At 45.5% G+C, this 27,295-nt stretch overlaps 1 protein-coding gene across 2 annotated transcripts; it reads right to left on the bottom strand.

Annotated features, from left to right (window-relative positions):
* Positions 1-2,217: 2,217 nt before the first annotated feature.
* QRICH1 (glutamine rich 1) lies at positions 2,218-26,903 on the bottom strand. 2 transcript variants are annotated; one of them, XM_075713702.1, is made up of 11 exons: positions 26,866-26,903; positions 25,709-25,831; positions 21,762-22,091; positions 12,138-13,157; positions 8,358-8,535; positions 7,578-7,732; positions 6,657-6,771; positions 5,224-5,332; positions 4,720-4,871; positions 3,923-4,013; positions 2,218-3,145 (listed from the first exon to the last, which is right to left on the bottom strand). In XM_075713702.1, exons 3-11 carry the CDS (start codon positions 22,068-22,070, stop codon positions 2,953-2,955), a joined length of 2,322 nt encoding a protein of 773 aa, XP_075569817.1. In that variant the 5' UTR covers positions 22,071-22,091; positions 25,709-25,831; positions 26,866-26,903; the 3' UTR covers positions 2,218-2,952. The 2 variants fall into 2 exon arrangements, with proteins under 2 accessions (XP_075569817.1, XP_009476323.1); XM_009478048.2 differs by lacking the exon at positions 26,866-26,903 and having other exon boundaries at positions 25,709-25,898.
* Positions 26,904-27,295: the final 392 nt, after the last annotated feature.

The raw sequence follows: 27,295 nt of genomic DNA, 5'->3' as shown, positions 1-27,295 counted from the left end.
AGCCAGGTCCAGGAAAATAATCCTTAAGTCACAGTATATCGATTGTCTCTAAAAATAGGGAATGAAGTTAACACGGTGGACATTCTGATGAGACAGTACAGAACAGTACAGCAGTCCACTTCCGCGTCAGCAAATCCCTCTCCTATGTACGTCCAAACAATGAGAAAATAATGGAAACACTTCAGTCTGTCAGGACAAAACCAACCATCAGGAGATCTCCACAGCTCACCATGCGCCAAGTTCCCCCGCTCTTAAGGGGTACACTCCAAGATCAAGGAGAACTCTTCCCCTACAGAGATTTTAGATCATCCTGCCATTAAGGGTAGTAAGGAAAGTGCACAATCTAGAATTTTAAAGTAAGATGGAATTCTGTTTCCCCAGAAAGCTCAGCTGAAGCAGCTGTTCACCCCTAACCTGGAACTGCCCTAAAGTTCTGTCAAGTTATTCCAGCTTCTGGCAATTTTTAGCGCAAGAGGTAACTCCCAAGGCCACCTAACGAAGCAACATGTACACTGGGTATCTGGCAGATGACTTCAACACCCACTGCATTTCTGATGGAGACAGACAAAGCAGCATCTCATGCCGAGGTGCGGGCATGCTGGAGCTAGCTTCCCATGCAGTATTGCAGCACACACACTGGGACTCGAGCACAGGCATCTGCAGTTTCTCGCATATCTTTGCCACTCTGTTCAGAAGACAGGACAATCCGCCCAAAAGAATGGGAAATCCACTCTGTGCAGGCCTGTGGGGCATCCTGAGCAACAAGCATACCCCACTGCTTGAAACAGTGGGAGCTTGCCCCTAACCGTATCCTTAAATACTTAAATTAGGGCCAGAGATGAACACTCTAGTCACTAAGATATGGTGGAAGGGGTTACAGGCTTCTGACAGCTGAAGCAGTATTAGCAATTCTGATAGCTACCCTTACCAGGAGGCAACTGCTGGCTCCCAACAGCTGAACTGAGCTGAGGGTATGTGTTGCCAGCACTACACACCTCCCGGGCAACATCTTCCCAACTTACCCACTGGGATCTGGGCACCAACCCCGGGCTATTTTCCCCTGGCATAACTCTGAGGGCAGACACTGAGCTAAGAGTCTGCTTTAGAGTACCAGTATTAGTAAACAACACTGCATTGCTACTTTACCTCGCTGCACTTATTTGAGCACAGAGTCCTATACAGGGAACAAACTGCTCATACTGACAACCAACTCAAGCACATCTGCTTTCTCATGAACACCAACATCAATATGAAGCATAAGAGGCTTGAAGCCTCTCTAAGCCCGCACACCTCAACACTGATCAAGAGTACAAAGGCAGGGAACATTATGGCTACTCTCATCCTGTGTGCAGATTTACACTGTGCACAACTGACAGAGAGGGCAGACCTTCCTTCTCAATACAGACAGGTGCTAGTCAACAGAAGCTTCAGAAAAATTGCTTGCCTGTACACAAGTTTAAGTTCTTTTACTGTAATATATATTTAAATATATATCTATATATTTTGGAACAGGGAAGGGACACGAGATGGAGAAGCAGGGAAGACAAGTTCAAGAAGCAGAGTCATCTCTCCGCATCCAAGAAGCTGGTGGCACAAATAACAAGCCTGGCTAGAGTGATCTCCCATTTCAAGCACAGTTGGCTACCCGCTGGCTTCAAAAGAGCAGACTACTTGACAATGATACAAAATACAGCAACCATTTAAGATGCAGCAAGGCAAGGCTACAGGGCTGGGGTTTATGATCATGAACGATGCCAGAAGCTACACAGCTGTGTTAAAAACTCTGAAAAGGCTGTTAAATGGCAGGAGTAAGCCATGTGCTGCTCCTGGAAGGCCTTTTCCCTCCAACACCCCTCCATCATGCTGTTGGTGTGATGCATTTGTAAAGGTGGGGAGAGGGGGATTTGCCTAGGGGTGAAGCCTCACAGGCTGGCCACAGAACATTAGGACAGATGACAGTCTGATCTGGTCTCACAGATACCATGTTCCTAGCCTGACACTGAGCTTCCATCAGTAAGCAGATATTCAGGTCCTTCAACAGAAGTTAATCCCCTTGTACCTTCCTAATTTGTGGGGGTGAAAGAAGTCCAGCAGAGTCAAGCTGGAAAGCACAAACAGGGATGAAAACAACCAGTTTGCATACTGATCTTTGTATAATGACCCCCCCCACCCTCACAGCTCACTCTTCCCCAAATAAAGACACATTGTTCAATGGCATGTTGAAAAGACGTGCTCGTCATTCTTAATAAACAACTAGAGTAAGAATACATAAGAGAAACATGGTGGTATCTTTATATGATACACAAGTGTATGTTACAAGAATTCCATCAGGCACAGGAGCCTCAAGGTTTAAGGCCTCAATGTTAGGCCAAAAAAGAAGAGTGTGGTAAAGTTTGTACTTTTAACATCTAAAAATGTCACTTAAAGGTCTGAATAGAAATCGTTGGTTTGTTTTTTTGTATAAATCACAATTGCAGTTCACTCTCTCCTCTTCCTTCCAAGATAACAGCAAATTAACGTCCAAGCACAAGAAAAGAAGATGCCTGCCTCTCCTCCACTGGCTGAGCAGGTCCATCCGTCATTCTGTGCCCTCTAGGCTGCACGTGCTCCAAGGAGACAGAGGCCCCAGCCATCCAGGCCAATCCTGTAGTTCATGTTTTCTACATCATAAAAAAAACCAGAGTCAACCAGCAGCTTTCCACAGCTCCCAGCTTGCAGGGGATATGCAGCCTCCAATGGTTCCAACAGTTTGGTGTGTTGGGTAGGATACACAATGGGTAGGTTTTCCTTTAGATTCTTTTAAAGAGAAGAAGCCTAAAAGGGCTTCATAACTACACCAATAAAAAACCAAAAACTTAGGCATCTCCTTTAGTGTAAAAGTCTGTACAATTTATCTTTGCTTGTCCCTCCCCCATCACCCCATCCCACCCCTTCTGAGCCAAGAAGGATGCCTTAGTGCATGGTGCTGGCATTAGCCACGGCAATAGCTTCCTGAATCTCTCGTATCACCAGGATCCGGGTGAGCATCTGCTCCATCTGCTCTCTGCTGATCGGCTGGATGGAATACCAGATAGGGCTGTTGGGGGCCACCACTGGCTCCGGTGTCAAGTAAAACGTGTCATTCCGGCCTTTCACACTCTGGGGGCTGTGTGAGGAAGATCAGAAACAACCAGACTAACAGAATGTCCTGGGAGGGAGAGACCGCCACTGTCCTCACCCCAGGCTTCACAAATCCTTACAGTGAACATCTGGCTGATGAGACATGAAGGTATCGAGTCATATCTAGGGGCAACAGTGGTCCCAAAGTTTTTAGGCCATGCCAAGGTTAAAAAGCCATGGTGACGACTACAAGAAAGTAATTTTTATTTCACACTGGTAACTAGAACACACACATGGCTTGAGGGGTCTTTCAGAGTGAAGCAAGGATGGGGTATTTTCACATCCAGGCTACCTGCAGACCCGTCTGTGCAGAGGAATGTTTACATTTATTGTCAGAATCATAATTTAGAGGCAAGTCATTTGAGGCTCCCTCCAGCCTCCATTTTTGTTCAGAAGCCGATTTGAATAGGACCCTAATCTCATCTCAAGTAGTGGATGCTTCCGGATGGCTTGCTCGCAAGTCACAGGCAGAACAGCGAGCTCATGCCAAACACAGCAAACCTCCGGACTGAGTATGAGATAAAGAGCAGCCAGTTCACAAATCAGGCTTTGTCTCTTAAATACCACAGAAGTTCAACTTACGTGCCATCAGAGTAAACCCCACTCTCTCACACATCAACGCCCCTCCCCATTTCAGTAAATTTATGCAAATGTAGAAACTGTGCCAGCAATAAAACACAGCCCTAGAAACTAGGCCAGCCACACGATGCAGCTTAACAGTCACAGAAGACAAGCAATCGTGCACATGAATAAGAGCTCTCACCATTTGAAGAGGTAGAAGTCATACAGCTTTATCGGACACCTCAGGGGGTTCTCCGGATTCTCAGTCTGCTCTGCATACATGTCATCTGTAACTACAAACCCGCCCCCCAGAAGTCTGTCAGACACTCTGTATAAGTACAGTCAACTGAGCAGTGCCGTACAGCCTCAGCACTCTGAAGCACCTTGTCACCATGCAAGAGCTGGCAAGAGACATACGGCTGTTCCAGGACAGAGGCACATGGTTATAAATGCTCAAAGCATTATATGGAGAGCTTGCTTTATCCCAAGGCTACTGAAGATCACAACCCATCCATACCCTTCTTTCCATTTCTCTTCTACCTGTGCCCAAAATGAGGGAAATCTCACTATTAAGACTGCAATGCCTCAGCTAAATCCTGAGTCTATGCTTTTAAGAGGACAGACTGCACTTACACATGGATTCTATATGGATTCACATGAGTCAAGATATGAGAAGCCCTCCCAAAGAAGTTTCTCCTTCTCTTCCATAAGCACTTACACCCAATAGCCCCTTTGCCCATAAAAACCAAAAGTAACAAAAAAAGTTATCCTTAGTGCTTGATGAGTCCAATATGCCTCGGGTAAGGTATGTCCCCAGGCTTATTATTAGAAGGTATTACGCTCTCTCAGACAGAATGCACAGAAAACTCATGCTGCCAGGTTGAAGGTAATTGGCAGAGCCTTGGGTTCTCATGGCCCTACCTGCAGACATCTCCAGGTTCATCCACTTCCTTCAAGCCCAGTAAGTAAATATTCCCAAAGAAAACTTCCAGACACTACCTTTCTGTCCCGTCTGGTGTATGCCAAAAGCCTTCAGATAGCGGATACTCGTGCTTTTATCCTTGGGATTAGAAGGGTTCTTCTTGGTCTGCCTCAACACCTTGGAGAAGGCCAGCTTCATGTGCTGGTCTACTGTTTTCAACAGGAAGTATCTGAGCAGCAAGAACAGAACACAGGACATTCAGAGGCAAGTAAAGGATACAGTCACAACAGCGAGGTCGTTATCTTTACTCATCATGAGCCAGCTGAAGCTCAAACCAACACAGAATTAAAGACTGTTCCAGCAACAAAGCATGTAACAGCCACAAGTTCAGTTTCCCCTCTGCTAGCTCATTTCCTCATTGTACTGCATCTTCTTTGCTTGATGGGGCTGCAAGAGGGCTCGGTGTGCAACCATTCAAAATTCATGATTTTGCCCTAATCCAGTGCAGCAGTTTCCTACCAACCCTGTCAAGGCATTTGAAGTTCTTTTATTCCAAGATTCCCAAAGACCTAAGTACTTACTTTGTATTAAAAAACATCAGAGTAGTGAGCAAGGTGGAAGGGGAGTGAGCTCCTAGCTGCTTACACTCCCACAGCATCTCTTCTGTTACATGACTGGAGAGGACATAACCTGCAATAATGAGAAGTCAGCATCATGCCAGAAGACAGTCACAGCAGGAACACAGGCAGCATTTTATAGTCTGTAAGTACTGCAGAATATATAAATCTTAAGGGAAGGAGGAGATCCTCACTGATGTCAAGATTCACTACTGTGCAAATAACTTTTGAAATAGCAGGTACAGTTAGGAAACTCTTGTATACATACGTCAACCTCTAGTTGCGCAGACTATGCTTCTGCAACACGCCTATACATCCCAGCCCAGAGAGAAATAAATATGCACTTAAACAGCTTTTAATTAATGGCTCGACTCCAATGCAGATGCTCCTAATCCAATAATATGTGAGAGCAGGCAGACCAGTGTAACAAATCAGCTCTTGGCCCTGTGCACAGCTTTAGTCAGCACACAGTGCCAAGTGATGTATTTGGACACATGAGTAATCCCTTTGATTCTCAGATTTTTTTTTTCTTTGTGCAGAAGAGGAATACTATACTCCAAATACACAGATAAACAGAAAAACAGACAGCAATATGAACTCTACGGCTTGTGGAATGACAAAGCACAGATCAAACAGCCAGAGTGAAAACAAAAGGATTCCAAAACTCACGGTGCTACTTAGCCATCTAGCCTGTAACATCAGCTACTTTTCTGAACACAAGCAATAGCTTCTTCACTGGTGCCTAACCAGATCAAAGGGAATGAAGTAACAAGAAACCAGGTTTCTGTGCTCTGAAAATGCAATTCTTAACCTAGTTCTCATATGCAACTCTGTCAAAATCTGTCTCTTCTGGAACTGCTCCCCCAACCCCCATTGCCATCATCTTCTAAACACAGAGCTGAGATGAGCTGCATTTGATTGCAGCATTCGAGGCTCTAATCATGCATTTTTTCTTTGACGCTTAGTTGGTCCTGCAGACCGTATCCATCTGGCTACATGGCAACATGACAGTGTTGTATTATCTCCCAAAGTAACAATGCATATTAGAGGCAAGATGTATTAGTACTTCAGATGAAGAAGCTTGACTCAGATTAAGGATCAGCTGGCTTCAAAGTAAGCCAATCTCATGGCACTACGAAGTCCCAACAATCTGCCTTCTGACAGGTGACAAGTGATAGACAAATAACCCTCAATGACAATCAGGGCTAGAGCCCGACATGTGCAATAACCCCAGCATTCCCTGCAGATGCAACATCTTTCTCCCTGACCTGTATGAGCTGTCCTAGGGACACTAAGTGCTTTGAAACAGCTTCTATTCAGACTACACTCATGCTGTAGTTCAGTTTAAACATTCCAAACTCCAGAAAGTTTTAAAGTTCTTAAACAAAAGTTCTTACCAAGAGGGGAAACGCGGGGCTGTACGTCCTTGAGAACTTCATGCAGCCATTCAGTGAACCGAATATAGTAGAGATCTGAGAAGATGTCATCTACTCGGCCATTTTCAAAGAGATACTGTAAGAGATTCACAACACAGTCCAGTACAGTGGTAGCGAGTGTATTCCTTAAACAAGACCTTATCCTAAAACCCCACATACCCGTTTAGTCAAGCATTTTACAGCACAGTGCCGAGACTAATACATTTTACTTAGAAGAGTGAGGAAGGACCCTTGCACCAAGGCCAGTACGGGGTAGGTAATCTCAGTTACCGTCATGGGAAAGCTAATACAGAAAGGAAAAACCATCTTAGAAAGTAAAGCTGGTTGGATTTCACCTTTTGTTTCAGGTGTGTTCACTGCAAGTTATTTCACATGACTGTCCTTTGGACACTACTTTTTCAGGTTAAGGAGAGAGATGCTCAATTCTCCTATTGGAGTTTAGCTCTGTTCCTGCTCTTCCTGTTAGTGCTCTTCCAGAAAGCGCACTAATATTACCAGCTCTGACTTCCCACAGCACACAAAGCTAAGTTCTTGCCTGTTAAAGCTTCAACTAGATCAAGTTTTGACATTGACAACTTCCTCAAACATCATCCAACCCTCCTCCCCCTGGCAAAAAACCTAAAAGGATTTATTATTCTCACCATGATACTGAACTCGGTTATTAACAATTCTTCACAAACTTAACTCAGTAGGTGAAAGCATTGCTGCACACTAATTATACTTAATCTGATTTTTTTTTTTGAAGCAAAGAGACTTTTTTCTTATTAAATTGTTGGGAAGCTTAATAGAAACCACAGTCTCCATTTTTATAACAGACGATCCTCCCTACACATGCTGACAACACGCATGGCTCCGCTGCGCATAGAGCTGTCCTCCCCCTACCTTCTGAATACACAGGAAGATATAGTAGAGCACATCTGGATCATAGGGTTCACCATCACCATTTCGAGCCTCTCGTGTCATTAAGCATAGACCATAATTCAGCTCAGCCACAGCTGAAGAGATGAGATCTTCCTGGAACCTCAGCAGCTGACGCCCTGGAAAAAACAAAACAAAGCCATGTTATTTAAGCCATAAAGCCACGTTATTTCCCAATCTTTCAGGAATGATTTCCCACATCTCCGGCTTTGCCATTCTATCTGGCAGGCCCAGTACTACCTCATTCTCCCAGTATAATAAAGAAACCTGTCATAAATCAGGATCTTTGGCTGTCAAATCTACTATAAGATAAATGGGCAAGAATCCAACAGGAAGACTCTCTGCCCTGCCAACTGCATGACTACTGCCTTCTTTTACTATGTCTGCAGTGAAATGCTGCCCTGCAGCAATAGGAAAACAGCAACTCCGTGACTGCTCTACCAGCTTGGCTGGCATTCACAGCCATTTTGTTCATCCATGCACCACAGTCATACAGTGCCCTTCTCTACTGCTACCAGCCTAGGTGCTCAAGTTGACTCAGCATAGAGCTAATATCTCCCTTCGAACACGTCCTATGGCAGCATGAGCATGCAATAATTAGTACTGCAGGGTAGATTAAAGTTTAAATTTAAAAACAATCACTGATTAAACAAAGGTGTTTTCCAGAGCAGTAAACAGCTAACATATCAGTCACTCCTAATCCTGCTTGAAAGGAAAGAAAGGCCACATTGTCGTGATACATACTTCCAATAGGTGCTAGCCTATTTTGGGCTTCTTTTTCCAGCTCTGCATTCTTGGTCTGTGCCCAGCTTTTCCACACTTCAAGCCCTTCTTCTGGCTTCAGAGAGTTTGGAATTAGAAGTTCAGGTGAAGTCTGTGGCTGTGGCTGTGGTTCAACTTCAGCAACCTGAACAGTTTGAGCCTATGAAAGAAAACATTTCAGTTTATATAAACACTTCGATATGCAACAGTTCGACAAAAACCAAGCAGTGTTGCACTACCTCTAGCCCCAGCGTATCAGCCTTTTACAACACTCCTCTCTAACAAGAAATTAAGCCAAGGAACACAACTTTCACTGTCTAACCTGAATTGCTGCTCACAAAAGAGTATTCGTCTCTCCAGAACACTTTTAGTTTGAATGGACCTATCTATAACCCCTTTAGCAAATACACACAACTTGCAATTAGATGCATTTAGAAGTCCTGCAGAACGTCATAGGAAACCTAACAGCCACGAGCTGTTCTTGCTGCAATACCATTAAGAAGCCAGCCAGTACATTCAAAGCCAAGGATCTTCGTAGGGCTGAAGTCCTCTCAACAGCAGACTTCTGGTCTCCCTTCAAACACTGAAGCAGATGACTATTGATTCTGAAGCCCTGTTTGCTCCAACACATTCTTCTTGGCTTCAGCCAACTTGTCACTCTAAAGCACCACTAAAGTCCATCACCTCACTACAAGAGCAGCCCAAGGCCCCTCACAGACACAGCCTTGAGACACAGAAGCCAGAGAGACTGCCAGCCCCTGGCAGTGAAGAACAGCAAGGTGCCATCAGCTTTACTGACCATTGCTGCTCCAAACCTAGACTGCCCCAAGCAAGGTCCTGCGTATGATCACGTTTTACACTGCTAGCATCCTTCCCCAGGCTTGCCCATCGAGGGCAGGCTCTCTTCGTTATTTAGTACATAACAGGCAGACAGAACAGATATGCTCTGTTCTTACCGTTAACAGCTGATACGATTAATTCATTTGTAAGAGGTCTAAAGTAATAACAGACTAGAACACCAGCATCAAAACATTAATTCAGTTGCAATGAAGTGCTCTCAAACTACCAAATACTGCTAATGCGGACTAGCTACTGTTCTGTGAAGAGCTACTGTATGACCTACTATAGACCTAGAAGGTCTCCAGATCCTTTGGAAGTTTACTTTGCAGCAGGACCTTAAGTCACCAAGAATTACTACCTCAAACTGAAACTTACTTTACAGGCAAACGATGGCACCTATCCAGAAAGAGCAGCGAGCCCTCCAGCTGCACTCACTCTACGTTCTTCACTACAGCTTCTCAATCCCATACCACAGAAAGTCTCATGGCTACCTCAATTAAGCAGATTAACTCAAAGCTTTACAGCCCTTAGTCAAATTCTCATCGGCACCCTGAATGTTAACAGAGGTAGTGATTCTTACATCAAAACAGTTTTGCTTTCTCCTTCTTAAGAGCCACCCCAAAAACCAAGGATTTGTTATAATGAAGTAACCTTTCCTTTGATACTGCCAAGTGCCAATCATCAGTGAAAGTTGCTCCGACAGTACTAGAGACCATAATGAAAATGGCATAGAGACTTTAGTAATACCTGTACCTTACTTAGTACAACAAAAAAACAGCTGAAGAGGCAAAGCCTGCAAGAGCCCAAGATTGGAGCTTTCTGACTGCCCCTGGTTCATTTTTCTTTCTTTTTTTTGCATCAGCTCTTAACAGCTCTTTACTTATCAGCCCCTGCATCACCAGTGGCATCTACCACAGCTGCAGAGAGAGCCTGTGGCTGAAGGAGCCCAGCTTTTATCAAGGCAGATGGCAACAAAGTTTAAGTTGTCAAGCGAGCCTCTGTCTTAAAGAGGACAGGAGTCCAAGGGTGAACTGACACCTTGTCTTTGTAGGAGCTAGGATTGAGCCTCCGCTCTCTTCCAGAGTGCTGCCCCATTACATTCCAGAGAGAGGAAAGCTTTTCAGACCCAACCACCCCCGTCAGCCCAACCTGGCAATCTTCTGCCCTGACCTCGCAGACACCTTGTCCAGTGTGAAGGTAGGCACACAGACTGACCTGGCAGTTGCTTCTTAACCGACTTACATTTTTCACAAATAGAGCCAAATAGCTGCAACATGCCCAGATCCCACAGCAGCACAGTGCCAGAGGACAGTGTGGGGCAAGCAGGCAAATTCCTTCTCAGTCTCACAGTTGTGAGAGGGACAACCCCCAAAAGTTTGATGTTCACCTATAGTAGCTTTACTGCCCCCTTAGAGGAAGAATGCATACCTCCTGGACTTGGCTCTGTGCTTAGGGGCTTATGCAACAGACAATACTTCAGAGAATTAGGATCAGAAAACTGTCTGATACCCAAGAATTGCAGACCACTGTGCACAAGAATACACAGCATTAGTAAAAGGTTTACAAGTAACCATTAAAGAAGTTATGGAGTTAATACCTCGGAAAAGATCTCAAGAATGTGGCTCATGCTCTTAAAAGACCCTAGAATAAGTCTAAAAATCCTGTTTAGCAGAAAGGCAAGAAGTTCTATCAACTTAAGTTTGTTCAAGTAGCTGAAAGCAATGGAACGATCTCTGAAGTACCAATACAGGGAAAAGATGAGCTACAGAAGGCTCTTTGAACATGACGAAACAAAAACAACCCAACCAAACAAAACCCCATGCAATACAAGACCCATAAGCTGTAGCTTAAAGTACAGCTTTATAAAGAGGGCATCCAGCACCTGAAAGTTATCTAGAAATGTAGGGAGCCCTCTTCAGTGAAGACCCTGGTAGCCCACAATCAGACATGACTACAGAAGTAATCCTCCTTGCCTCAGTGCTTACTGATGAAGTAGAGGGCATATACGCCTTTATAAAGCCAACAGTGTTATTTATAAACTGGAAAGAATTTATAACAACATTTATGCTAGCAGACTCAGATATTTTTGCCTTCATTCCATTCAGCAAAAACAGGCTCTGACAGATCAATCACTTTTCACGTTCTGGTAATAAAAGATAAATTACATCCATTTGCACATATAAGAGAGGCCATTAATAGCCCTAATTATTCAAGTCTTAAAAGTAAATTCAAAATAATCTATGGCTTAAAGTTAGCAACAAAGCCTTTAAAAAAAAAAAAACCAAACCTAAAAAACCAAACCAGCAACAGAACTGGCTGCCAGGCTTGCCAAGCACTAGGAAGAGATGCTCACTTGCCACTGCTCATTACTGTGCTCTTGCACACCAGGCATCTACCAGAAGCAGGACATGGTGTTACAGACAGGTACACCTGATCCATGAAGTTTGCTCACAACTAGTCAGATTTTGAGACTTTACCCGGGCACCGGACCTGCTGTGGACTCCATGTGCTGCGTAACACAAAGTAACTGATAACTAGGTGACTAGTATATTTGCACACCTTACTTCGCTGCAATCATCCCTGCCTTTCCACTGCCACCCATAGAACCGCTCAGAAGGCTGCAGACCTCAGAATACCTGCTACAAAGAGGCTAGCAGTGAGCATGTATCTATTATTAATTTACACTACGAAGATCAGGACTGAATTTCTTTTGGGAAGCTTTGCATCCTATAATTATGTACCAACATTAACAGATCACAGTCCTACACCTATCAGGACTCAAATGCCCTACATCACACCCAGGCTACTGGGACAGATGCATCTCTGCTTCCTAGATACCAGCTGTCCACTGACATTCTCCCTCTCCACAACATTCGCAAGTTGTTAATCACAGACTGAGACTGACAAGCAGTTTTAACTTACTGAGCAAGTGACTTGTAGCTGCTGCTGCTGCTGCCCCTGCTCTTGGGGTGTGGGCTGCTGCTGTTGCTGCTGCGGGTCCCATATGTGCACTGTCTGTGCTGTGTTCTGGTACGTCCCTGCCACAGCCTGCACTGCCACTGGAATGTGGATGTTGCCATTCATAAACTGTGCTGGAAAGAGCGAATTAGCAAGAGTCTGCACCACTTCCTCGTGAGAGTTCTTCACTACTGAAGTACTTCCCACCATCTTATCCTTGTCGTCTTCCAGCTTCACGGTAGCCAGTGTCGTTGGCGAGCCACTGACGTGGACGGCATTGTAGGCCTCCTGAGGGATGGCGATGTGGGTTATGTTTTGCTGCTGAAGGTCACCACGTGGTTGAGCAGAGTAAACAGGGATGGTCCAGGTCTCTCCAGTGGGGCTAGTAATGGTCCCAGTGGCACTGTACAGGTGGGCACTGTCCACTGTTAACAAGTCTGGCCTTAAAGAGACGTAACTTTGCTGCTGGCCCTGAGGAATGGCCAGCACTGTGGCAACTGGCTGCCCTGAAATAGCATATGATACGGTAATAGGCATATCCACTTTACGTTTCTTCACCGGCTGAAGGACACTAGCAGTGCTGATCCGCCGCTCTCCCTCTCGTGGAGAGCCTTGTTGAGAAGGTGGAGGTGACAGTGCCCCAACTGTTTGGATCTGTATCTGCTGGCCACCAGTAATGGCCTGTCCTGCCACAAGCTGGGCCTGGATCTGCTGGTGTTGTATGTGTTCCTCCTGTATCTCCGCAGCCTGGATCTGTTGGGCAGTCTGCACATGCTGCACTTGGATTTGAGCTGCCTGCAGCTGAGATGGGCTGGGGCTCTGAAGAGATTGACTCTGTATTGTCTGGGATGCCTGCTGCTGCGCCTGGCCTTGGATCTGCACTTGAACCTGTATTGGTTGCTCTGAAGCCTGATGGACAGTGAGCTGCGGAGAGAGCTGCTGGGCGGAGACCTGCTGTGGTGACTGCTGGACCTGGACCTGAACCTGCAACGACACCAATTCAGCAGTTAGAGATCAGCAAGCATCAGTGATTCAACAGGGGGGCCACCAACAGAGATGGCCCATCACTGGAGGGAGGTCTGTGCTCCCGGTCTTTTACGCTCCGTTTCATGATTCCATATACTAATCCATTAGTAAAGATCTCAGGAAAATAAAACCAAGTTACTCCAGAAGTGCCTGGTTGATAACAGCAATACAGTAGATGATGTGTTTGCTCAGTATTGCACATGACCACACTTAGCACAGACAGAACAGCGCGTGAGCTGCATCTCCATCCTCAAAGCTCTGTGGGCTCAAGCCAACAGATTGCATCCTTAGAAGCCAAAAGAGTCTTCAGAGCTATTTGCATTGCTAAAATGTCATTTCAGCATAGGCCTTGCAATAGCAAGACTTTAAAGTCACATACAGTACAATTCTGATATTAAGTTTATCTTGGTACAAAATGAAGGAGCTTGCCTCATTCTTACTATGCTCTAAAGATCGTTTTACTGCTTTCAGCCTCAGTCCCCCAAATGGCCGCAGGATCACTTGCCAGTGACAGGCAGTAAGAAATATGGGTAAGTTGAAACCAGCACTTGGCTCTTTCCACATAAAGCACAGAAATATTATTTTGAAACCAACTGCTAATAGTAACACTACACAAGCGGGTGTCAACATAGAAAGTCACAAATTCAACCTGAATCTTTGTCATGCGCTAAGGGACAACACTGCAGTATTTGTTTTTTTAAACTTCGAAAGTATTTCTCTGGCAATGATAATTCAAACCAATTCTTTTTTCATTATTTACTTATCCCATTTATTGCCCAAATTACTCAGTTGTATTTTCTAGCTCATGCACTTACACAATGCTCAATAACATGGACAAAATATGTTAAGGCTTGGATCCAAACACAGTTTCTTTTATTTTAGGGAAAAAAAAAAAGAAAAAGAAAATAAATCACACCCTCTCACATCAATGCTCATTTGTCCAAGGTCTGTCACACTATCTAGCAGCAGTCCAGGAGCAGACTTAAAGCTAGGAGTTGGAGGTAGCCCCCCAGCACAAAGCTCAGGTCTCAACAACTTCACGTTCCAGGTCTCGAACCCAACCCAGCTGGTACCTTCACTCCCAGGGCACCAAGTGAGGTCTGCTCTCCTTGTACAGACACTTCACCACTTTGTCCCCCACATTTACACAGCCACTGTATCTTAAGGGAGGGAACTGATTACTCAACCTCTGCTTTCAAATCCAACAGAGAGATGTAGAGCTTTATTAGTGGTATCTATGAGGGACAGACGTTTGAAGCCAACAGATTTATTTAGTTGCAAAACTATGTCTTCCTACTCATGTTCTCTTACCCTTTTCTACCTCACTTTCTAGAGACAGTCAAGCTAACATAGCATTTACACAGAGACGCCACACCAACCAGTCTGACAATACCAAAAAGAACTACCACGCAGGTCTGCATTGCGCAAATAAACGAAATCTCACTTCCCAGCATCACCTCTAAGAAGTCTTAAAAAATGCTAAGGATTCATTTGCAGGCAATTAAGAGTTGCTAAGGAAAAAAGTGGGGTAGCAAAATGCACCACTTGCAGACCAGTTTTATAAGTCACCTCTTGTTACGAATTAATTCTATTTCCAGGAAGAATAGGGAATTTTACAGGTTCCTGCTGGGAGCTATATGCAGTATATGGTAATCCAGATGACATGGACTTTCTATAATAATTTCCTGCAAGGTAACAAGAAGCAAATGACATTGTGTCAGCATGACAGTTTAAAAAGCTGCATCAATGAGTGATTTGATCAGGCAGTTAATTGAGAAAGATGAAGTCACCTATGGGATGCTTTCTTCAGTTCTATTTGATACTCTTATCACACTGCCCTACAGCATGAGTACTGCCTTGGGCAAACTGTCTCAAGCACAGATCCCAGTTAAGAGTTCAGTTTAAGAAAGCCAGTTTCAATTACACTTCTAAGGCAAGTATTCTCCAAAATATCTGACTTAAATTAATAGTAAGGACTGTATTAGTGATTTCTAAAGTCCTTGTTCAAAAGATTACCTGCAAGGCAAAGGCCCAAGACCAGACAAACTAAAATGCATTATTGCACTGATATATTTTCGTTTCACACAAGAAACATTTGCTTTATCTGCTAGGATTCAAAATCATGTCACAGAAAGAGGTAAACTTGTAATTTATCCTGTACCTCTGCAGTGTGTTTTCAGAATCTGCACAGGTTTACCGAGAACACCTTAAAAGTACCCTCACCTTCTTTCCATACAAAATTTTACATCACAGTTCCCGTTACTGCTGTAACATATACAAAGTAAAGACTATATTTTTTTTTTTGCTAGCAGTAAGAATTTAAAGTCTGCTCCTGCACTGAAATAATTTTATAAGTGCAATTAGAAAGGTAATGGAATAGGTTTAAGCAAGAGGCACTGTCAGCAAGAGAGGCATGGTCTAAGAACAGACCTGACAAGACAGCATTTTCTTCCTTCTGCTTTTATGGAACGAAATGTTTCAGTTGGAAGGGACCTACAATGATCATCTAGTCCAACTGCCTGACCACTTCAGGGCAGACCATAAGCTAAAGCACGTTACTGAGGGCATTGTCCAAATGCCACTGACAGGCTTGGGGCATTGACCACCTCTCTAGGAAACTTCCTCCAGTGTTTGACCTCCCTGTCGGTAAAAAAAATGCTTCCTGATGCCCAGCCTAAACCTCCCCTGGTGCAGCTTTGAACTATTAACCATTTTAGAGCCTGAGCCTACTGTGCCTAAAAGTCATAGGCAACTTCCACCACTTCCAGCAGGTGAGCAATCATGACCTGAGGCCCTACGATACTCCCCTAGGACTAAATCCTAACCCCTACAACTAGGATGTCTTGCTACTGCTTTAGAGTTCACACAGCGTTATTGTTAACACCCGAAAAATGAGTCCAGACCCAAACAAGGTGAAGAAGTCAGACCCCAGAATCACTGAAAGTTCTCCATGCTGCAAACTGCAGACATCATGCTTCTGACTAGAGACTGCTCCTATTTAAAAGAATACTGGAGCTCTACCTACCACGCATTACACATCCCTTGTGAATTACACATCCATTTTTAACAACCATATTTTGCAGTAAATCCCTCCCTATTTTCAAGTAGGTTGTACCCAGGAGTGCTACAAGCATTCATTTCAGATTTAGAGACTTCAACCCAGTCTGAGACCAGAGCTTCTTACGCTGACCTCATTGTCTAACTTGCTATCTGAGGAAAAAAAGGACAAAGAATTACACTAAACATCAGCAGCAGTTGACTTTTTTAAAGACTCTGGACAAAGAGGAATGCTTTAAATTTACAGGCCAAGACCAACAGGGAGGACTTTAAATCTTCACCTTATACTGCAGATTAAAGCAAGAACATGTTATGCTGGGAATTCCTGGGTTATACTGGTGCAAGAGAGGAACACGCCAAGTTACCAGTACTGAAAAACTGCTTATTGTCAGAAGTTTGGATCTAACAGCATGAAAACAATCACTTCCCAGCAGGCTACCATCACACAGAGAAATGCCTTTTTACCATAAAATAGCTAGAAGTTGGACCAAGTACTAGCTGACTAGAGAATCAAAAGTGTTAGAAGTCAGGCCTGCATTGTAACAGGAGGGCAGAAAAAAATTTTTAAGATTCCCTTAAAGGAAATCTTCTGTCACATTAAGCTCAAAACCATATTCTGTCCAGAACTGAGCACATCCAAAGAGGAAAAAAAGTAACTCCACGAGCATGAGAACAGCCGAAGCCTGATTTCCAAAAGTTGGTTTGTTTTTCCCCCCTCATGGTCGATAGACTAACTCTGACAAACTTTCAAGTAGGATTCATAACATGTCTGCCCTGTGTGGATTCTCCACCCAACAAGGAATTAAGACTGCAGACCTGCAGTCTGAAACAATTAAGTTGAAAGAATTCCCAAGCAAAGAAAATCTCATCTGTGGACTGACTGGATTACCTAATATTTCCTAAAACCTAAGTCCAAATGAGCACACATACCAACTCTTGCCTGCATGGATTTTTCTGCTATCCAGCTTGCCCTAGAACACCTGACAGGCTCTTAAATGCCTCTTTTCACGAACACGTTTTGGTCCCTGGAGCTATGTTTACACTAGCAAGGATACCCCAAGAGCAGACCTTCAGAGCAAGACTGAAGACCTGCTAACCTGTCCACACTATACATTCCAGAACACTATTTCAAACTCAGGTCTAGTCTTGCCCACTAGCCAAGCTAGACAAACACCTAGACACAACAAGACTGCATCTTATGGTTTAGTTTCATCTGAAGGGAACCCCAAATGACAGGCTCCAAACGTAGGAGAGGTAAGTGGGGGCAGGAAGCAAACTTGCTGCAGGAATTATGTGAATTATGTTCCAAATTCCCCCCAGAAGTAATGTAGGTGCACCTCAAACTTCCACACCTGAGCAAGCCAACAGAAGTCAAACACTTGGACAAAAAGTTAGCAAGAGCAGGAGAAGAGCAATCTCATAATTATTTTTTAGCCCAATTTAAGGAAAGAAGGCTTAAAATACACTTAGCTTAGGACTGGTTTTGAGGGAAAGTGACTCCAGCATTAGAAACTAACACTATAATGAAGAGTTCCTTGTAACTTTATGCCAGAAAGCATACATACAAGTACAAAACAGATCTGAAGTACAGAGTAGGTGAAAAGACTGATCACTGAAGTAGCAGGAAATGTTGGAACTTGTTATTCAACTACTTTACAGGAAGTCCTTTGCTATCTATCTAAGTAAACAAGGTCTATGGGGAGTGTACAAGTCAGCTTTTCAGAACAACTGCCAGACAGATTCTCACTCCAGGTTTTTCCTCTGCTCATGTATCAACATCAGAGAGATAATTCCACGGGCCAAATTAGGCCTTGCGTGTGTTTGAACAGTTACAATACCAAGATTACACTGTCAAGCTGTACGTTACAGCAGAATTTAGGCCTAAGGCAGTTAAAACACTTGAACCAGGGAAAACAAAAACCAGCTTACCTCTCAAAGAGGAACCTACTTCCATATACAAGAAGGTGCTACCTTGAAAACACCACTCTGGACTATAACTGTGCTTTGAAGTGGCACACTCAGCCCTAGCAAATACTAATTAATACTAGTTGCTAGTGTCTTATTGGGATGCTTTTCAAAGGTAAGCAAATAGGAGCCCTACCTCCAGGCTAAACTTCAGAACCAAGACTGGGGCACAGGGAAGCTGCATCCAGCAGAAGTGAAGGAAAGGTGTATTCTATGCAGAGCCAGAGATAAGATTTTCTTCTGAGCTACTTAAGGGCATTCTTCCCTGCCTTATGTCATTAATAATGCCCAGCCTCCTATAATGGCCTGAAGTCACAGAATAGACTTGGGGAAGACTGAAAAAGTAAAAGCTGAACAGCAAACACATAAGGAACTGAGCAATTAGAAAGGCGTAATCCTTAAGTGAAATATTTTTTATGCGGCATTTAACCATTCTCTATATAGTTCTGCGACCTTGCTCACCTTTAGCACCCTCCCCTCAAGCCCTGTCCAAGAATCTCTTGCCACCAAGCCATCAGACTCTGTCTTAGTAAAAAGCTGAAACTGAGGATCTTCCCCACACGCACTGTATGTATCCTAAACAAAGATACTTTCTGTCCTCTGATATTCTTTCAGTTCAATCTTCTTGCGGAATAGGAAGAGGCGCAAGAGGTTCACTGACCTCTGCAGAAATACCACATTCAGTAAGTCAGTCAGCGCTAACACCTCTTCTCACTGGCATCATCAATTCAACGGCCTCAACGCACAAGACCAACCAGCAACAATCCCACCAAAGGCAGAGCTGATAAAACTCTTACTTGACTGGAGCAAAACACAGCCCTGCGCAACCATCCCCTGAAGCAGCACAGGGTACAACTTGACATACTGAACTCTTTCTCAAGATCGCTAATGGCACAGCTGTGGTATTGGGCACTGAAGGAGCTCTACTGTAGCACTGAATAGTATATAATCCAACAGTTGCATCCACTCAACCTTTCAAATAAGCATTTGGCAACAGTTTGTTGAACCTTTTAGGCAACGAAACCCTAAGGTGGCACTTCTTCAAACAGGAAATTTATTTTCCCAGGATAAATAAAAGCAGCAAGCACTCACAGATTGTCTTTAGTTGTTAAGAGCAAGTAAAATCTAGGATGAAACCTGAGCATTGTCTGTCTATCTTTTATGACTGTAAGGTTGTCATCATCTGACTGGTCATATTGTTCGTCACCTTCAGCCCCACTGTCACGCTGCCAGACATAAGTGTCGTCATTCAAAGGGTCTTCCACTGATTTGCAATTGGATTAGCAAGAACTAAACAGATTATCAAGTCAAGTACTGGGATGACATAAATTTGATCAAAAGCTAAGAGGCTTCAGCAGATGACCAAAATTTCTCATAATACAACACAAGCAGCGTTTTAGCAAAGCGAGCCAGCTGGATCGGGTGCACTGCTTTAGTGGAACACTGTCACCCCAGAGTCACAACAAAATTCGGCTTTGTTCTGACACAGTGCTCTGCTACTGCTGCCACAGTGACAGCCTTGAGACAGGTGAACACTAAATCATGGGTTTAACATAAATCACGTCCCGATAAAAAAATCTTGAAAGACAGAAAAACACTCTTGCAAAGGGGTAAAGACATTCTTCTCCACCCCATCCTTGCAAAAAACTAAGGCTAATTCATTCACTTCAAGACAATTCTGAGCTAGCTGCTCAAATACACATGAACTCAATTGCACTGCTGATACACAAAAGCTGTAGCCGTATCTAGTATGAGTGGCCTAAGTGTTCTGGGGGCTTGTAACATCCTAAAGTGAGCAGCAGGGTAGCAACACAAACACTAATTATGATCTGTACTGACAGATGTGAAAGCAGGTATTTTAAAGCACAGACACAACAAAAACAAGGGGGAGACAGTAGACAACTTTCTTGAGGAAAGCTGTTGAAATCTTGACTTTCATCAGGTATTTTTCATACTCCTCAGGGTGCAGGCCATTCAGTTTAAAAAACAGGAACAGGTCTCCGGCAGCAACTCTATGATTATTTTCAAGAAGGTCAGGAGATTATTTTTCTCTGGAGCATATGATATATGACCTCCCTCTCTATCTCTGTTACTAGAAGGCTTGCAAGGGTCAAGCCTGAATTTTGACTAGTTGTGAAAGGAGGCAGTGGGGGGGGGGGGGGGGGGGGAGAGACGACCCCCCCCCAAGATTCCTTCTTTTACAGTTGGTTTGGGGGGCTTGCACATCTTCAGAGCTGAGGCACCCAAAAAAGCAAACCCTCCTAGTTCTTCTACTGAACTTCTCCCAAAAAATGTGCTAGTTGGCAGAACCAAAAGCACCTTTGATCAGTTTTAATAGACTCATGCAGAGATCCAAGTCATGTCTGTGAGACTAGAGGCTTTTATTCTTCAAAAGCCTTGCGACACAAGTTACTGTAGGGCAACAGGTTACAGAAGTCCCAGTTAAGCATTCATTTACTCAATAGAGAGAGTAATTGGAGATGAGTTGCCCAGTGAAAGACGTAAGTTTGCCTTTGCTGTAGGATAAAAGCATGCAAGAGAGCTGTTAGCACAAGTCTATTGCACTGCAGCAAGTTCACACTACCTTATCTCCAGTAATTTGTGCCTCCATACCCTCATTTGTTGCAAAAGAGGAAAGCTCACAACTTTACATTCATGCTACAGAAGGCAGAAAGATTCAAATCTGAAGTGTATCAGAATTACAGCTGTAGAGAGAGTTCAGCTGTTTGGAGACATATCATAAGAGAACCTTAGTAAATGCACTGCCACCTATAAACTCTTTAGTTTAAGAAATGTGTTTGAGGATGAAAGCAGTTATCCTAAGTTATAAGTTTGTTTGCCATGTCATCTCATGTCCCGTCCCCGTTCCCCTGCCTGGTACTGAGTTGCTCATTTAATACTTAATACAAATTACTGTAATACCTATTAAAAAAGCTGGAGAAGGCTCCTTCCACTGTACAAAGGGATAATCTACCTTGACACATGCAACTTTGAGTTCCTTTCTTGAAAGGTATCTTCCTCTGGTTCACAACTAAGTTGACATCCCTGCATTTTCCCCCAACTTAAAAGTCAGTTCAAGAGCTACAACTTTTAGAACGTTCAAGCAAAATCATTTGAAGATTATTGATTTCATTAAAAAACACCTGAAGGCCAGTTAGATCCCACGACCACCCAGAACAAACAGATAAAATAAGACCAGCAGAGGGGGGTGGTATTTATAGCAACTTCACACAGAGTGCAAGGCTTCAGGGAGCCGTGTACATGCCAGAACTGTCAACCATTTCTCCAATAGGTTACACCACTACATTGCTATGTATGCTACTCCTCCTGCAGCGGGGCTCAATGGAGGCACAGTCAAGAAAGAAATTTACTACCAAATTCCTTAAATGCAAGGGAAATAGTGCTGTTCTATATAAAGTTAATTGGCCCTGCTTCTTAAGCGCTTGCCTGTGGTTTCAGGTTAGATAGTAGCTGGCTCTGAACACTACTCCACAGGTTAGCAAGTCATATATACATTTAGAGAATATTTAAGACGCTTACCTGGACTTGCTGGGGTTGCTGAACCTGTATTTGCTGCTCTGGCTGAGTTTGCTGCTGGACACTGGTTGTCACAGGACAAGCAAGTTCAAGCAAAGACCCAGCCACCTCTGTGCTGTCCGTGTAAATGCAGTTGCCACCCTGCTGATACACCATTGTGGTGGTGGCTGTCTGCTGAAACTCCTGCAGAGCTTCTGGCCCCTTGGAAGCAAGGGAGTCCAGAAACTCCTTCATCCTGTGCTGGGGGATCGTTCGCGCCTTCACACGGATGTATTCTTCAAAGGAAATGGTGTTCTCCAGAGAATTATTCATATTGCAAGGTCCTTAGGGTGCCTTAAGGAAAGAGAAAGTTAAAAAGTCTTAACTACAGCACTCCTTTGATGCAGGGATATTCCCAACTCCAGTAACTAATATCTCATACCGAGTACCGTACAAAAACTAGCAAACATGCACAGCCAGATGCCCAAGACAGATGCTTTAGTTTTACGAGGCATCTTGTGCTACTACACATTTCTCAGATTAACCCTTAGCAGCTCAGGGAAGTCTGAATGAATAGTACCACAGTTAAACCTGGTTATCAAAGAACTCACTGCCACGTAAAATATTCTAGCATTGTACTTCACCCAGACCAGGCGAGTCCCATAACAGACGAAATCAAGTCACACATTTAATTCGTTTGCAGCATGCAGTATTAGCGATAGAAGCTTAGAAATCAGCATCTGTGGCCCTGCTTCGCAGCCACAGAGGGGGAGAACCGAGCAGTATGTTCTATGAGGCCATGCAGTTCTATTCTAGGCAGCTAATGGGAAGCACAACGGAAGAGCATCAGATGCAGCATTCAGCCCACTGCTATTAGGACAAGGACAGCCTTATCGATTTGAACATAGCAAGCAAAAGGAGAGTGGTGGAATCAAGAGATTCCTCAAACAGGGAACTACACACATGAAGAAGCAGAGCTCTGGAAATGACAAAGGCAACAGCAGCATCAGTTCTTGATATCCTTTTAATATAGGAAAAGGTTTACATGAAACATGCTGTGTTTGAAGACAAAAGAGAGACAGAAAAAGAAACCAGATGATCAGGGAGGAAGTGAGAGCAAGGAGGTGGGGGGGGGGAACAAACCACCAACAAAAAAAGATGACTCCACCTGAGAGCATTAGAAAGCTCTAGGGTATACTCTGACAGCATTCTTCTCTTATTGACTTATCTTGTTTAAACCCACAAATTGTTTCTGCAGTGAGTATACTGGTTGTTTCTAAGGCACTAATTAGTCTTCATAAAGGATAAATAGATTTGAGCTATAACACTACCAGATACTGAGATGGTTGTGAAAAGATGTGAAACAGCGCAAGATTAGGACTAGAAGAGGTGATTCAGTACTACTAGATCAAGCTGCAGAAAGGAGGAAAAAGGGACAAACATCACTATATGCACATTATGACTGTAGTTCTGAAAGAGAACAGGTACAGAAGCAGAACCTTTTATATCACTTTACCATCATTTAACAAAGTGGAACCAAGACAGAAGTATGTGGTTGAACATAAGACTGCAACAGCCTGTGTGAAAACGGGAGTTAGTTCTAGGCTCCCAGTGGTGCCCAAATGTATTCCACAAGTCCAGCTCCAATTCCCACCAAAACCAGTGGGAGCTAGAGCAAATTCTAACCACTCTTTACTGTTACGTGACAGCAGTCTAAACACACAGAAGTTTTTGTTTACATGGAGGAGGTTCATGGCTAGTGCATTGGACCAGGCTCACAGGAGAAAGAATGAGTATCAAAGGTAAGGGGAACACACATGAGGCAACTTGTGCTGTATCTATAGTTTCTGGAGTTATTAAGCAACATTTGTTCTGTATGAGATTACTACAGAAATTATTCTTAAAACATGCATCAATGTTTAGTAAAAAGCACCAGCTAACACTGTTCACTTAGTATATCCAACAACTCTGTAAAAATCAGCATACAGAAGCTCCTGTAGAGCCCACAGCTGGACAGAAAAACAATTCTCCTGCCTTTCAGAGATTCTGATCTGACACATTTTCAAGCCAGCTCTGCATGATAGAGGCAGTAAGACTATTCACTTAATTGCTAAGAGAGGTTTCCTCCAGGAGCCACCCAAGAGTACTCTATACCTCTACAAGACACATTATTAACCCCTTCCCAGGTGACCATATGCCCAGCATGAAACCAATAGAGAACAACCTTGTTAATGCATCCTCAGTGACTCAGACAGGACCTACACCAGGCACACTCAAATGCATTCTTGCACCTAACTCTAAGAGGCTCCGTTACATATTCTGAAGCTGGAAAACAGACTTTGAGCAATTAACTTGTCCCGATTTTCTACTTGGAACTTGCAAGTATTTGACTTCAATACTACAGTGAGGCTTTCAGTACAGCATAATCATTTTGCATGTCCACTGTGAGGTGCACTAGCAGACACATCTTTCAGAGGGAAGACTCTTCCCAGGAATAAGTGTCAAGGATGCCACACTAGGAACCTGGACGTGAACACCACAGGTGCTCTTTGAGATGATATGCTGTTTGACAGTTAGCTGCTGCTGAATGGGATGGGCTCACTTCTCAGCAAAGGTCCTGCCTTCTTCCTTGCTCCTCCATTAGTGCTTATTATGTTGGAACAGCTCATGGAACAGCTATTCACTTTCTGTTAGTCTTGTCAAGGGAGAGAGTGGGGAGGTAAGCAGGGCCACTGTTTTCAACAGCAGCTATCTGTTAGCCCTCACTTTTACTTTTGGAACTCCAACCCTTCTATCGAGAGCTGCTCCCATGTACATTACGCTCCTGTGCGGGAGAAACCAAAAGCCACCAGACACCCAAACGCATAAGCAGCAGGCCCAAAGATCAAGAAGAGGTCCGCCACCAAATCATCACCTACCTCTTCCAACCACCAGGAAGCAGAACAAACACAGCATTGATTTCTTAGATACAAATCCCTGACCCTGCTCGGCTGCTCCATCTTAATTAGTTCTTTTTAGCATTAAAATCAAGAGCCTACTAAGCCAGTCTTCCCCTACTAGCAAATCTTCCTCTGTCACAAGCTGTCAGAAGGAATCTCTCTTCTCCTCTGTTCTAACATGGAAAAATCTTCCTTTATATTTGCTTGAAGTTACTACACTGAGCGCCACTAATGCCTAAAACAGTGAAATGCTCATCTGAGCCACTGCAGTCCCAAGCACAGATCAGAACCCCACTGTGCCATGTGGTATTTGTTCCTGCTCCGGAACAGCAGCAGGATCTTCCTTTGGTTTTCTCTACAGCTCTCCAACTCTGGCAATCAGAAGGGAGCTAAAGACACCGCAGGTAACAGCACGGGTTGGACTAAGTTTCTCCCAGAGTCGTTCCTGTCAGTTTATTGGCTGCTTAGGGTTATTGAACTAAAAGCACTGAACCACTCAAAACTGCACTTCAGAAAACCCTACGCAGCAGCACAGGTACCAGGTCTAGATGAAAATTCAGGAAAGTAATGCCATACTCCCAGAAATTTTATTTATTAAAACTAAACCCACCTGCATTTATGACAGAAAACCTCTTTAAGGTTCAAGTGTGCATTCAACAGGCTTTTGCAGGGCAACATACACAGCTTGCTGCTGCAGTCACCACTTTAACTGTTAGTTATTAAAACAAACTAATTTACACATTCCATTTATCCCGTAGACACGCATTAGAAACAGCAAACACCCATCCTCACTAGGTCTCGGCAGCATGTTTTTAATACTGCATTTTAAAATAAAAAAGAGCATCCAGGCAATAAGCTTTCTCTGATAAAGGGAGGTAGTTCCTCCCTGTTCAGCGTACTGCGTTTTTTCCAGGAAATATGTTCAAGAAACTCTTTGAAGATCATGAGCACATACGGTTAGTTCATAAAACTTAGACTGAGGTTACTGAAAACACACACACAACTTGCAGCATGTGGACAATCTGGACTCACCAGTCACCATGTTGCATGTATTTCTGCTGCTCTTGTCCTGAGCTCTTAGACTTGTAACGTTCTGGAGAAGACAGAACAAAGAAGCCCTTTCCATCCCCAGTTCGTCTTTCTTTATTAAAGCCACTTTATTTTTAATATGTATTCCATTAAGAAAAAAAAAAAAAAAAGAATCAGAAAAGAAAAGTATGATCATCCACGCAGCTAGCAGCTCCTACTGAAGAATTGCGAGATGCCCAATTCCTAACCATCGTATCCCTCAGCCTGGTAAGCGTTCCTAGGAACGAGTATGCGAGCACATCTGTCACAGGGCGCAGAGCGCTTGCACCGTGCAGTGACAGGCGCAGCGCAGCCGGTGACACCGGAGTTACTGGAAGACAGAACTTAGAACAAGGCAGCAGCAGTGACCGTATCCAGAGGTCCCCCCTCCTCCCCCCGCAGGCGCTCCCGGCCCAGCGGCCGCGGCCCGGCGCTGCCCCGAGGCCCGGGACAGACGGGAACGACACAGCCCGCCCCGCCACCCAGCCCAGACGAGGCGAAGCTCCATATTTAGCCCCTGAGATCATCGGCCGCGGCTCAGCCTCTCCCCTGCTCGAGCGGGGGACGCGGAGCCCGCGGGGCTTCCTCCTGCGCCACGGCCGGCCCCCGCCCGCCGGGAGCCCCGGCGCTGCCCGGGGCCGCTCCCCACCGCCTTTGTTCCCCGGCGGGGGGGCCGGGCCCGAGCCAGCGGGAGGCGCGGCGCCGCGCCCCCTGCCGCCCCCCCCCCCCCCCCCCGGAGCAGCCATGTTGGGGGCTTCGCCGGGGACGGCGGCCGCCGAGGGCCGCGCCGCGCAGAGGCCGCGCCTTCCGGCGCGCGCTGCCGCCGCCCGTGCCCGCGCGGGGAAGGGGCCGCCCGGCGGGCGCGGGGGCAGGGGAGGAGGGAGTGGGGGGGCGAGCGGGGGGCGCGCCCCGCGCGCGCACGGCGAAGCCAGCGCGCCCCCGCGCCGCCCCCTCCCCTCCCCCTCCCCGCCGGGCCCGCGCCGCCCCCGGAACCACCGCCGCCGCCTCCCCCCCCCCCTCCCGCGCCCGACGGGAGGCCCCGCCCGGCCCCGCCGCCGCCGCGCACCCCCCCCCGGCCCGACGGCCCCGCTGCGCCGCGGCGTGCCCCGGCCCCGCCTCACCCCGGCCCCGCTGCCGCCGTCGCCTCGCGCCACCGCCGCCTCGGCCCCGAGTCTTTTCCCCTCACAGCTCCCTGGGCGCCATCTTACATTCAACCCCCCGCAGCCAATCAGCGCGTGGCCCCGGCCTCGCGAGAGCGCGGCCCCCAAGTCCCGCGAGAGCTCGGCGCCCAGGCCCTCCCCGCGCCTTAAAGGGGCCGCGCCCCGGCGGGGTGGGAGCGGGGGCGGCCGCCGGGGGGCGCCCTCCGCGGGGGGACGGGCGCGGGTCGGGGACGCGCCGGGCGGGGCGAGGACCCCGGCGGGGGTGGGGACGGCCCCTGGTCGCGGCCGTGGGGTTCGGGACGCCACCGGCACGCGTGGCCGTGGGGCGCCGAGGGGTCCCACGCAGGCGCCCCGCTGCTCCGCGCCAGGCGGGGGCGGCCCGGCCGCGACC

Source organism: Pelecanus crispus, chromosome 7 (assembly GCF_030463565.1).
Source record: "Pelecanus crispus isolate bPelCri1 chromosome 7, bPelCri1.pri, whole genome shotgun sequence".
NCBI classification, from domain to species: Eukaryota; Metazoa; Chordata; class Aves; order Pelecaniformes; family Pelecanidae; genus Pelecanus; species Pelecanus crispus.
Note: the sequence above shows the minus strand (reverse complement) of the source record. Positions and strands in the feature narration are given on the sequence as shown.